Consider the following 14,272-nt stretch of genomic DNA (forward strand, 5'->3'; position numbering starts at 1 on the left):
TAGCGCATGTTTAACAAAATAGAAAATTTTTTGGTAAGATGGATATTTGTTTTTGAAATATGTTATTTCTCTTGTTGTATGAGTCCACGTAAATGTTTGGCTTCATGTGAAGAGTGACAAAACATCATTTGATACTTTGATTTTGAACTTTGAACGCGCTCGAGAAGACGTGTAATCAGAAACCACGTGAAGATCCGGTAAAAGCACTAAATAACAAAAATATTTAGGCATTTAGCTCATTGTAAAATAGGAATAAAAACATATACCTATGCTTTAAAATAAAATAGGTCAAACATTGCACGAATCTGAAAATTCAGTCAGGCAATTTAGACGATCAATTTCATATTTCATCTGTGACTGTGTCATGTTAACACGACTCGCAAGCGTCAAGCCGCATACTTGAAACATCACTTGATGCAAAATATGGAAATAAGCAAAAGAATACAAATGCCAATGGATAAAAAGACTTCTGTATGTAAGACTTGATTTGCTTCACAGCACTGACTGACGGCTCAACTGCTCAAGCAAAGCGAATTAGCCATTAGCACATTGGATAGTATATATTGTATATTTAGTGTATCGTATATAAACAGTATGAATTTAGCTGCGATGGATTGTATATGCTTTTAGCGTTTCATAAATATATAGAAGTTAAATTTGTAATCAACTGTAAACGTAACATATGAACGAAGACAAAATATCTTACCTTGAATAGTCAAAATAGATCAGAAGCTTTAAAATTTGACAAAAATTTGAAGATCCTGTCCGTCGAAATCAAAAAGTACATGGATATGAGCGAGTTTAAAATTAGTGTTCTGCGCATAAAAAACGCGCACGACCACAATTCCTTGCGCTAAATAAATTTAGTTCTGAACCCCCCTTCTGCACAAATTAGACTGCTGCTACGCTCGCTCGCTTCAGGCTCGCTCGCTCCGCAGCAATAAGTATATCAATAGGCAAGCTTAGCTGAATTGAGACTCCTAGGTTTTTTTAGGCGTTTTGTCAAGTTTTTGATATACTAATTCGTGATAATCACTTGTTTTCGATTCAAAGACCCGCATGATGTTTGGTGTTCATGCTCGTAGCGAGTGTATAAAAGTGAATATCGTCAAGAAAATTTCACGGTTTATATTTTATGCTATTCTGAAAATCCAATAGATATGTTAGCAATTAATCAAGGAGAAAGTGAACCCACATATCTGGAAATGTTTGCTGTCGAAGCACTAGTAATCTTGTTGCAATTGAAGTGGGTTGATCAATAATATTTTAGAGAGCGGTTATTCTAAAGTGCCGAAGATATAGCAATGCGAAACTAGTAATTGTTGTATTCTTTTGAATTATGATGGGAAAAGTGTAACTAAATTATTCACTTTCGCCGTTATGCAAATGTATACAAAAATTGCCTACTTCAAATGGCTATAATTTTATTTGCAGTGCTACATGACATATGACCAAACATGGCAATTATACTAATTTGAGTATATGCTCTTTAGCTGTGTGACTTGATTTATTTCCTTCTTACCACTTTGATAATAAGTTATTCTATTCCGCTAGTGGACCATTGTTATTGAAAGACAAAAGAAGAGTATTACATGAATATTTGCCTCCCACTTAAGATTCTAGCACGGCTCTGACTCCTGAGTCGAACGTTTTTTTTTGTCATATTTCTCATTTGTGCTTGCAAATTTACCTATTTACCCAAAATTATACAAATTTATACAAATTTATACAAAAATATTTATACAAATTTACCCAAATTTACTAGGTATGCGGGTTTTTTCCTTGGCTCATGCATTCTTATATTGTTTTCTTTCAATCTTGATTCATTGTTTCTAAATTAACTGTTGGCTTGCTGACAAATAAGTTACGTATATTAAGCCAGTTTTCCACTAGGCGAATCTATTCGCGTAAACTGATACAAATTCGATTCTACTTTTTCGCGCAGCGAATTCTTTCGCAAAGCAATCACATCACACCGGTTTTCAGATATCCATCACGGGAATAAATTCACCTACTGGAAAACGGGCTATACCACCTTATTTCTAAAAAATCATATGTAATTCGAAATTCTTGATAAAATAAATCAAAATAACTATGAATTACAGCAAAGAACTAGTTTTGAGTCGATACCGGAAATATTTTCATGCTTTCTTTGATGATCTCTATGAAAAATATATATAGCCCGCTTTTACGAGCTGCCCAATTATTATTATATATTAGCTTCTAAGCTAGTAATCCTTACAAAAGCCTAAAAGATAAATGCAATCAGTCTAATATTACAAAGTCGAATCATTCTTCGATTATTTGTCATCTAGCCTTACTGCTTTTATCAAGCGCTAATGCTCCAACAACAAAAAATAATTGATGTTGATTTTGATTAAGAAGCTGCGATTCAATCGCACATTTGCATTTCATTTGGGTCAATTAAATCCCATCATCTTTTTCATTTCTTGTGATATTGAATTCGCGTCGCGCAATCATTAAAGTTAATGTTTGTTTAATATTTCGCAACAAGCTCAGCTGAAAGTTTAATTTGAGTTGAAAAGTAATGTATATAGCTATAGTTTCATTTGCCAGTAGATTAATTTGCATAAATCATGCAAGCTTCAATTCGTATATTGGTGTCGAGAAAGGGCAAAACAGTCAAATTAAAGTCCAGCAAAGCAATGACTCTATCATTGAGGCGAAAAACTTATGAAGTTACGCGCAACATTTTTGGAACCACCTATAAAAGGGCCCAAGCATAAGTATCAGAAAATTAATTAGACTTGTGAAAATTGTTTTGTCTCAAATAAAAAATTTTATATAAGAAAACCATCACACTTGCCTGCCTAATAAATCTGTTTTTGCCGAAATTAGGTATATAATGCTTCCCACGTATAGGAATTTTTTCTAATTGCATTTCTAAGTACATATTTTATTATTCTTGGTCGAAAGAGAAAACGAGAATTGAAAATAAATCTAATGTGTCTATTGCTCAGGCAGTTGTGATTATACGACCGCAATTGGCAATTCGTATTATAATGAGAGAATGATATTTAATCAACTTGCCTTACGTATACGCATCAGTGGGTGAACTAGAATGAAAAAAAATCAAGCAATCAACATTCATTCCAAAACCTTTAATGCGCTTATAACAAATGCCAGATTTTACAACAATGCCATATTGAAATCATGCAAAAAATACAAAATTTAGCCAATTTCTAATGATCGTGTTTAATGGTAACGTTAGACAAATGCTAAACAAATACCATACAACACCCCTTTAGTATAGCTACAACAAATTACCGAGCAGCAAATTAATAGTGAAAGAGAAAAAGTCAAGTATGAATGTCATTTGCATCCTTTACCGTTCGGTTTAGAAATGACGGCAATTCTTGATCGTACTGGGATATTGAACAGATCTTTATGTGTGCCAGGTGTTTGACCACGTAAATCAAACGAAACATTCACCCACGGCTGGAAAATGAGGCAATGAGTTGAGCCACCAAAATGGAACATTCCAATTTCATCTCCTTTCTTAATGTAGTCACCTTCTTTCACGGTAATCTCATTGGTGGAGATCTCGGCCATCCCAACGGAGACAAAAACCATCAGACCAATATCAGGATTGTCGGCCAGGATATAGATGATACCTCTTGCAGCAACTTGGCACATGTAACCCTGAGAATCCAGGTCTCGATTGTTGAAAGGTTGGCTGCAGTAAGAACCATCGACCAACTCTGTTTTCACAATTTGACCAGAGACGGGACTGTGCCATCGATGGTAGCTGATTGCACTGAGGAAGGCTTGGTAGAGGGTTCCACCATAAAACTTCTTTGCCATCGCATTATTGTTGAGCAAATGATCTATCTGAATATTAATAGATAAGTAATATCCTATAGCTCTCCATTACAGACATAAGTAAAAGAAATTTTACACTTTTAAGGTAGGTGTGATCATTGGCAAGCCTGATTCTCATAAATTATATGTAATTTACGCAATTAAGCACCAAATTATAATATCGCACAAAAAAGAACCAAAGATCTGCAGTCGTGCGTTGATCATGAGCAAGAACGTAAGTATTTCTTTGTTTCGAGCTTTTCTTTCTGAAGGAAACAACAAAAGTTGCCCAACGACGATACTCTGATATGCTTACCCAGTGAATAATACTGTTTCTTGACCCAAAACCAGTTTCGTTGTTTGATGTCATGTGCCAGTTTGAAGGGTGCAGACTCACAGGCATTCGCTACGACATTGTCGTCATCAAGAGATTCGACTGGCCGTATTCCAGGCCGATACTTCCTAACGAAGAAATCATCCCACGATGTGTAGCCATAGTGAGGTTTAGTAGGATCACATTCAAATTCTTGAACAAAATTTGGCATTGCTTCCATCGCATCTTCACCAAACCAACCTGATTCCTTGTCTTCATTCAAGACATACGTAGACTCATAGCTGGACAAATACTCGCCCCAGTAATTCAAGATGTTCTTGAATAATTTGTTCACCTCATAAGAAAGGTAATGTAATTTATTTAAAATAACTTACGCACCAATTTTTGCTGGGGAGGGATTGCTTGCGCAAAAATTCTGACCGAAGCAAAACACAACATACAGTCAGGAAGATCTTTCTTTGATAGCTTTGTTTTCAAGATGACACATTGTAAAATAACAATGTAACGTGTCTATCAGATTCTCTGGTGCGGATGTTGAGACTGACTGGGGGCCGGGTGGTCAAAACGTCGGACAATTAATCGTATGCCACGCGCACGTTATATCAATGACAATTATATCCAGTGCAAACAGACGGAAATTTGAAATTGAAATTGATTATCAAACTTCGGTTTGACGTTATGAATATTAATTCTGTTTTCGGCTTTGGTTTAGGCCATGTTCAACCGCATTCAATAATATTTGTTAATTATTTGTTATAAACTAAATAAATGCAATGACACATTTTACCATATGTCTGGAAGGTGCGAGAAAAGCCAGGCTAGAGGTTGGGCAGGTGTCTTCAGGCTAAGACCCATGTAAGGTGCTTGTTAACAAGCTGGCGATATTCGATGATTTGATAGAGACGTTGCATCAAGCTCAAACTCTAAAAGTTTGCGTTGTTTACCTTTTCGTTCAGGAACGCAGCAAAACCAGCCGTAGTTCCCATCGGCCAGTTCAAGATCACGCTGATTGGACAACCAACAAAATCAGTTTTGTTATACTCGGGTGCCTTTCTCATGATCATGTTGATAAGAAGAATCATGATTTGCCAACACCAGATTTTCTTTCCTTCCAAAATATCTGGCAGCGTTCGTTGTTGCCAGAACATTTGATGAAAAAACATGTTTATTTCTAAAATGTTTTAGATAATGCAAGTATGATGATACATGTGGAATGAAACAATTCATTATTGTAAGAATTCCAGTAACATTTACCACCATAATATTCGAAAGCAGGAGATGTGATATTTTCCTTTACACGCATCTAGTGGATATCGTCATGCAGTGGAAGAAGATTTCTCGTCTTTTGAATATTGGAATTTTGGCAGTGAGGCCCTTCGTTTATACTGCAATGTGCAACATGAAGCGCGATACTATCTGTGAGTGAATATTAGTGTAATGAGAATAGCGATATATATCTTTGCAGCATGCGTATGAACAGAGTTATTAGAATTTATCTGATTTGGAGACCACATAAAATTGCAATACAACTCATTAACTATACTAAGGTAGATTTATGCAAAAAACTGTTTCTTTCTGATCACGTGTCTATTCTATTTTGCGCAGATAAACCAAAAACAATCTTATAATTAACATATTTTTCAAGTCAAGGTTGTGGAGGCAGTGGAGCTTTGTAAGACGAATGCCATTGGTACGTTTGGCTAAAATACAATAGACACGTGACGAGAAAGGAACCATTTTTTACATAAACCTGGACAATACCATAATTAATGAGTTGTAATGTACTTTTATTTAGTCTCCAAACCATTGTTACGACCAGACAGAGACGCAATAATTATGTTAATTATTTCGCGCCAATTCTTCGAGTTTAGCATAATGTATTTAGTTCTTAGGCGTGATAACGAAAGCTTCGCAAATTGTTGATATTTTGATTGTGACACATGTAGATAAAATGACTTAAATTCGCCATAGATGTAAGTATATTTTGAACTTGTTTCTACTAAGGATAACTTAGATTTATGTTTTAACAGTTCCATGATGTAATTCTTTACAGCAAACCTTTGTTAACCTCGATATATCGATATTGACATTTGAAATGTAACGATGTTACAACGAGAGTAAATATAACGAGAGTATAAAACGAAGCGTATGATGATTGGTGAATGATAAAGGATTTAATAAGACATCCAGTTGGGTTTGTTCCCAACAACCATGTATATTCTATTAACTGTGGTATGATTCATGCCATGCGCGTGCAGATTATACTAATTTATACTGTAATTAACTGTACACACTCCAATAGCCCTACAATTATTGCCTGTACGTTGAGAGCTTGATTCAAATTTATTGTAATCGAATTAACGATACTACGTTTAACAAGTTCTCTGACGTGGCATGTACATGCAGGCGTGGTTCTAACATTTCCCCCGAGCCATAAAAGACTCCTTGACTTTGCCATTACGGTCGGGAGAAGAATAAAAGATTTGGTAAAACAATAAATCAAGATAGCAACATCAATTTCGGTTTAAATGAAAGCAAAGTCATTGGACCAGTGTGATTCCTTTGAGGGGCGGTAGCCATTTATCTGGTGCTAAGCCAACAGAAATGAATTGCCTGTGGGCGCACGGCTATGAAATGCAATTGCACTGTCCCTACGTACCTGGGTCACTAATAATCTGATTTCGAAGTGCAGCCACAGGAGGATGAAGAGCCAATTTGTTTATCATCTCATTATAGCCGGGTTGGCCGTGAGTGTGCGGATGACCTTTCAACGCTGCATTTTCATTTGAGGCTGGTGGGTGCGCCTTCAAAATTAGGTCTATCTGATCCTTGTGCTTCGTTTCAAGTTCATTGAGTAACCCAGCAAGCAATTTGTCGCAAACCTTTTTATTTGAAAGGAGCTGACCGATACGTTCAGGTTCGCCACTCATGTTTATGCCTACTGTATGCTTCACTGCTTCTACGACAACAAAGTGACAATTATCAATGACGTGCAGATCTTTATACTGTCTATCTTGTTTGCACATGCTCAGTTCTGTTTCGGTCAGCTAGCAATTCCCATTTTTTCTTTACGCACGAAATTTGTGTTCGTGTTCGTGTTCGTGTTCCTATTTGTGATCACAAAGCTGTCTTTGTTGTTCTTTTGAGTTCAAATTTTCCGCAATTGCAAAAGGCTGGCGACTGATTTTTGATTGCAGTAAAACCCGTCTTTAAGAGTCTTAGCAGTCATCACCCGAGCGCTTAGAGGTGTAGTGGTGGTGGATTTGAGTTGCTATATTAGTTTACAGCTGAATGGGATATTAATTACGAAATTTGTCGACATTGGGCAGAATTTGGCGATATTGGATAAATTAAAAAAAATAGTAATAGGTGATTCCATACCTTACTGGGCGTGTCTGGGCGATATTGGATGTCCCTAGGCAATATTGGGCGTTCCTCGCCGCAGCGTGGGCCGTGGAGCATAGGTTAAAGACCCTGGGTACGAGGTTGCGTTCCTGTAAGATTCTGGGCAATATTTAACAAAATAAGTTAATAAAAGATGTCTTAGAGGTGATAGCAAATGCTGTGTCAGTGAAATCATAGACAATCCAAAAGACAGGGACTGGAAACGCAAGCTAAAACACTTATAATGCTGACGTGCCATCCGTGATATGGCTTTATCACATCAATTTTTAAGTTGCTACGCAACCGGGTTCTTTATTCAGAAAAAATAATGCAAATAGATTTAGCACAAGTTTGCATATTTTGAAGGATTTTTTAAATATAAATATTATATTTCTACCTGACCTTTAAGTTAGATAAATTTCCAAGGTAAGTGCATTTTCATTTTTCATCTTGAGTGTTGTAAACAGTGCTCATAGTTCCAGTTCCAGAAGTGTTTGCATCAAAAATATAGGCACGTAAAATTAGGTAGTTTTTTGGGACCCTGTAACTTGAAATCAAAGCTATAAATTATCTTTGACAACAAACAAATCGCATCTTATATTACAAAAGAATGCATTAGGACAGCGACTGCAACTTTTAACTACATGCAAACTAGTGTGTGAGCATGAGCACGACAGTAAGAACCTTTTTCAGTCTCAACCACAAAAGGACCGCCATATATGCACCATTAATTTGTACACTGTAACTACAATTTTGATAAATTGAGAAACTTTGTTTTACATTGTGTAAACAAAATATAACACAGGGTATACATCTATTACCTTTTTCAGCCTCTTTTTGCGCTTCAAAAGCTAAGAATCGCCAATAACTGCATGCGTCGTGTTTTGATGTTAAAATATCACTTTTTTGTTCTCGTAGAATATGTACCTAGTTGGGATCCTATAAAATCACTTTGAGGGTCATTAAAATCATAAAATCACAGAGGGTCATTTTTATATAGTTTGACACAATAAATCAACTAACTGTGTACTTATCGCATTTTCCAACATCGTCTTATATCTAAAAAGTGAAATTATCATAAAAAAACTGCGTGCGTTGTATTTTTTGCTAAACCGAGTGTCGCCATTGTTTTCCTCGAAATATGTGCCTATTAAATTTACTTTAAGCCAGTTTTAGAGTCCCATTTGAAGATAGTTTAAACAAAAAACAATAAACTGTTAACTTATTGCTTTTACCAACATATTCTTTTACAAATCACCAAATAACTGCGTGCCTTTTCTTTTTGCTAAGAAGTGTCTCCATTGTTGTTCTCGAAAATGGAGTTCTACATGAGCCCGCAAAATCTGCCGGCCGTATCATGGAGAGCGCACGCGAAAACAATAGCGTTTCCAGTCCCTGTCTTCTGGATTGTCTATGGTGAAACACCTTGAATAGTATAATACACCTTAAATAGTAATAGTGTTATAATAATAGTGTTAAAAAGCTGACATTACATTTGATATAATATACTTCAATCCCTAACTATCCCCATAACTATCCCTATAGAAAACTTGATCTTGATCCAGGGTTCTAATCCCACCCGGAGATTTTAATCAGGCCCAGGAATGCAAAGCGAAATGGAAGTTGTCATCCATTATGTCAAGGACGTTGGGTGTTTTTGTAAGTTACGCGCATGCGTCTGTTTAGGACGAGTCGAAACAATTGACCTATATTAGATAGACTGAGCGCTCGAAGCCTAATGTTTCCCCCACTCTTGCTCACGTCATATAGGTTATTTTAAAAAAGGTTTTAGTGAGTTCTTATACAAATTTGTGGTATTTTTGACCATTTGAATTAGAAAAAAGGAAAATATTACTTCAGATATTCGAGGAATGCTTTTCAAGATCGAAATACAATGTTTAGAAGGTTTTACCATATCTTAGTGTAAAAATACAAATGAACGGCAAGGACATGTACGTAAACTAATGAATTATTGCACCTAATATCAATTTAATAAAAATGCTTACATTTTTATAAATTCTTTGTATACATTATATGTCCTTGTTGTCAAATACTCTAGAATTTGACTGAAGAATTGTCGTTTACATATGTATATTTTCAATACGTTGTTGACATGAGCATCTCTTGGATATTTGAACAGCTTATAGCTATGCCCTCGAGATCTGCAGTTATTGTCATTGTATGTTTCCATATTTAAAAATTTCATTTATTTTTCGGCTCGAATTCAGTGTATTTATCAACGGCACAAACGCAATCGCTATAAGGATAACAGAACAAACTTACTCACGTTTTTTAGACTAGAAGAAGAAAATGCTGTAAGTAAAATTGACTGTAAAGCCCTTTAATTTAGAGTGTTTTTGAACTGGTATACATTGGCAGATTTCGTGCTTTGAATCATGCAGGTAATTTGTAAGTTTGATATGTGGATTTATAAACAAATGTATTCACATCTATTAATTTATTCGTCAATTTTGATATTTTGGAAAGAAAATAGCGCATGCTTGAACGCGTTTTTGCTAATTAACATTAATTTTTCACGCACCTTAAGTGTAATAGTTCTACCCGAAATTAATATTGAGGGCATTGCATATATTGTTGTAAGTTTCAATGGTTACAGCCGATAAGTAAATTACCTTGCAGGTACACCACGTAAAGATTTGATACTGCAAAGCTTTCGGTCCATTAACCCGGGTCTTCATCAGTGCAATTACCTGACTACACATAACTGAGCTATACTATAATTCCTGGAGGGAGTGCTCGCCATCGTCATGTGAAGGCAAAAAAGATAGCGGATTTTAGGCTTTGCTGACGCCGCATGGTCCTAAATGGCCTGGGTAGTTACCGCTGACATACCGCGATCCAAAGACAAAAATCGAGTCTTCTTGCTCCTGCTTTTTGATAAAAAATACTTTTGGTTCTCGGTGAATAATTTTCCTCTAATTTTTGTTTTTGAAATAATAATTTAAATTTTTTCTTTGTCATTTGCTCTAGCGTGGTTATAGTTTGATCCGATGTATATTGATTTGGTTTTCGTAGAGTAATGTTGCGTCTGCTAAACCCAGCTGTTGGCTGTTACAAATTTGACGCCCCTAAGTTTTTTAAGTCGTTTTATTAACTTTTGATATCTTGTTATAGTTTAAGGTCATTATGCTAATTTATGATATAATTACCGTCTCGGACAGAAACGAGGATGCTTTGTTATTGTTTATGTGTTCTCCCAGTTTGAGCGTTAGATACTTTGTGCTATACAGCTTACAACGTTTACAAGTCAGTGAATGAGACTTAACATTGGCGACGAGAGAGGAAAAGTACCCTAAGAGGGCTAGGTAAGACAATTTGCGAGTACTACAAGCGAGAATGACCGACGAAACGCCTGCAGACGGGGCAGTATCGTCACCACCAGTACGAGTTATTACTGAGACTAGAAACCTACGATCACGACCATTTGTTCCCCCGGACGATCCATGTACTAATAGTAGGGCTTGGGAAGAATGGCTGGAGGGTATTGAACGGGAGTTTACATACTTCAAAATCACTGAGCCCGTTGATAAAAAGGATGCATTAATTATATATGGCCGCAGAGAGGTGGCAAAACTAGAGAAGAGTTTGCCCGACTCAGACACAGCAACCCCTATGAGAAATTGCGAACAAAACTCAACAACTATTATCTACCTCAGAAGAACAAGCACTATGCCCGGTACCAGTTTCTCAAGCTAAGACGAACACCAGGGGAATCAACAACCAGCTATGCAGCACGACTGCGAGAAAAGGCAACCGATTGTGAGTTTGGTGATACCTATGATGACCGAATTCTGGAACACATTATCCAAACAACAGACAACAAAACACTCATCCAAAAAGCCCTCAACAAGGCCTGGAACTTGACTCAATTCTTAACTGAAGTTGCTCAAATGGAAAACATTAGAGGACAGGTTACTGAGGAATTAATCGCGACTAGTATTTGGAGCGAAGGCATCGCAATATTTATTTGATGAAACCATGCAGAGAGTTTTTGGCGATATTCCCCGATGCCTAAACCAAAAAGATGACCTACAAATCAGCGCACGAAACTAGACTGAGCACAATGCGACGCTCGAAGTTGTCCTACAGAGAGCAGCTGATTACGGCATCACATTCAACCGGACGAAATGCGAGTTCGGTCAGCGAGAATTGGAATTTTATTGCTACAGATTCAGCCAACAAGGGCTGAACCCGACACCGGACAAAGTGAGAGCCAGCGAAGAGTGCACTCCGTCGAAATCAAAATCGGAAGTACGAAGCTTCCTCGGTATGACTGGATACTTGGGAAAATTCATCCCCAGATACGCCTCTCTGACGCAGCCCTGAAGGGAATTAACCCACAACGAGAATAAATTCCACTGGAGTCATGCACAACAAGCTGCCTTTGAGAAGCTAAAATGCATTATCTCCAACGACGATACCATAGCATTCTTCGACCCTCAACTACCTGCCATGGTTCGCACAGAAGCAAACTACAATGAAGGTCTCTCAGCTGGTCTGTTTCAACGCACCGCGAAGGGGTTGCAGCCAGTCCACTTTATCAGCCGCACACTTACCGACGTCGAGCGAGGATACAGTCAGACTGAAAGAGATGCGTTGTGCGTTAAGTGGGCGAAGGATCGATTCAGCATTTACTTACTGGGTGCACCACGGTTCACCATTGTCACAGCGCATAAACCCTTGCTCCCCCTCTTCAACAAAGCCACTGCAATGCTACCGCCACGCATCGAGAAATGGGTCTTAGACATGCAGAATGTGTACTATGAAATGCCATATGAGCCTGGAAAAGATGAGGCTGATCCTTTGGACTTCCTCTCGTGGCACACCTTACCCCTCACAGGAGACAAAGAAACGGCAGAAATCATCAAGAGTGTCACCGAGGCTGAGCCAGCTATCATCCTTGATATAATAAAGGCAGAAACGACGCGAGACAACGCTCTCCAAAAACTCCGTCGCGTCAGAAGGGACGGTGACTGGTGGGCGCATAAGAAGGACCCTGGAAGAAGGACCCTTTATTCCAAGGACTAATGCACTATTATAGACATAATTTTAAAATCGTAAATTTATTATATTTGTATATAAATTATACATACATTTTATCATATTTAGTAATTGTAAATCCATTGTAATTTTATACCTAAGATGGATAAATAAATTATTATTATATGATATTTCTCCGTTCATTGCTATCAAAGACGAGCTGTGTGAAGCGAACGGTCTCTTTTACCGGATGAATCAGATTATCCTACCCGCTAAACTACAAAAGAAGATAATAAAGATCGCTCACGAGATGGGACATCATGGGAAAACTAAAACTAAGCAAATGCTTCGGGCAAAGTACTGGTGGCCAACGATGAATGGAATGATTGACCAACTCATTGAATAGTGTTTCGACTGTTAGATCATCACCAAACAGCATACAGAAGAACCCATCAAATCGACTGTAATCCCAAAGAAGCCGTGGGAAGAAATCGCCATCGACTTTGCTGGGCCATGCCCCGATGGCCATTACAACCTAGTGGCAGTCGACAAGTGAACTCGCTACCCGGAAGTTGAGGTCACGACACGCCGTCAACATCATTTCAACCAACACAGGTGAGATTAAAACAAATGTTTGCCAACCACGGTGTCCCAAAACGCGTGGATTCCGACAATGGTCCTCCTCTCAACTCAGAAGAATTTGCACAATTTGCTAGCCAGGAAGGGTTTACGCACCATCGCATCACACCCGAGCACCCAAGGGCCAATGGGGAGGCAGAAAGATTCATGCAGACCTTCAACAAAACAGAAAAGATCGCCCATCTACAAGGAAAGAACAAATCAGAAAGAGAACTCGCGCTACAAAACATGCTAATCGCTTGCAGGGACACCCCACACCCTGCCACAGGGGTTACACCATATGAAGCCATGACGGGCAGACCAATACGCACCAGATTAAACCACGCAGACGCGCAGGAAAGTGATCGAAATGAAAAGGACAGGGCTATCGACGAACGAGACAAAGAATAAAAAATCCGCATGTCACAACAGAAAAGAAACACCAAGAAACACAGCTTTAGGCACTGTTTACATGAGCCCGGTTACCCGAGATTCAACGAAGCGTGAGGGGACTTTGAGGTATTAAAATAAGTCTTTATGACACAAAACAAGCACATGCTAAGCTCACATGCTATTGTTGTGGTGATTATACGACTGCCAGGATCATTTTATTTGCTCATTTCAATACCTCAAAATCATCTCACGATTCGTTGAATCTCGGGTAACCGGGCTCATGTAAACAGCCCCTTACTGTGAAAGATTACGTACTGTTGAAGCAGAGGAAATAAAACAAATGGTCCACCGCATTCGAGCCAGCGTTCTACAACATTACAAAAATCCAAGGATCCTCTATCATTATCAGATGGATCAAAGATGCCAACTCAAACTTGCAAATCCTCTAGTGGAAGAAAACGACGAATACTCAAAGCAGACAGACGAAGAGCAAGACGAATCGATCGAAGATAGGGAAACGGATGAGGAGATGTCAGATGATGAGGCAAAACACGAACGACCGGCAGAAAAATCCAGACATGGAACCGGAGATTGCCAAAAGGGCACGACGACAGAAGCAAGTACCAGCAGTGGCGTAGCCAGCTTGACGATTTAGTCATGCTATGCAAATTTCATGTTATTATCATAATTCATTTCTTTAGAAATTCATAGTTTTCACAG

General features: G+C 38.0%; 2 protein-coding genes across 3 annotated transcripts; one reads left to right on the forward strand and one right to left on the reverse strand.

Moving 5' to 3' along the window:
- Positions 1 to 3,202: 3,202 nt before the first annotated feature.
- On the reverse strand, positions 3,203 to 7,660 carry LOC114539401 (L-tryptophan decarboxylase-like). 2 transcript variants are annotated; one of them, XM_028560024.1, is made up of 5 exons: positions 7,538 to 7,660; positions 6,816 to 7,115; positions 5,101 to 5,327; positions 4,139 to 4,490; positions 3,203 to 3,848 (listed from the first exon to the last, which is right to left on the reverse strand). In XM_028560024.1, exons 2-5 carry the CDS (start codon positions 7,084 to 7,086, stop codon positions 3,334 to 3,336), a joined length of 1,365 nt encoding a protein of 454 aa, XP_028415825.1. In that variant the 5' UTR covers positions 7,087 to 7,115; positions 7,538 to 7,660; the 3' UTR covers positions 3,203 to 3,333. The 2 variants fall into 2 exon arrangements, with proteins under 2 accessions (XP_028415825.1, XP_028415826.1); XM_028560025.1 differs by having other exon boundaries at positions 6,816 to 7,112; positions 7,538 to 7,654.
- Positions 7,661 to 13,171: 5,511 nt separating this feature from the next.
- Positions 13,172 to 13,570, forward strand: LOC114539416 (uncharacterized protein K02A2.6-like). The gene has a single exon (XM_028560044.1). It carries the CDS (start codon positions 13,172 to 13,174, stop codon positions 13,568 to 13,570), a length of 399 nt encoding a protein of 132 aa, XP_028415845.1.
- The last annotated feature ends 702 nt before the right edge of the window (positions 13,571 to 14,272 follow it).

This window comes from Dendronephthya gigantea, unplaced genomic scaffold, assembly GCF_004324835.1.
Source record: "Dendronephthya gigantea isolate DGI-Jeju-01 unplaced genomic scaffold, DenGig_1.0 000202F, whole genome shotgun sequence".
NCBI classification, from domain to species: domain Eukaryota; kingdom Metazoa; phylum Cnidaria; class Anthozoa; order Malacalcyonacea; family Nephtheidae; genus Dendronephthya; species Dendronephthya gigantea.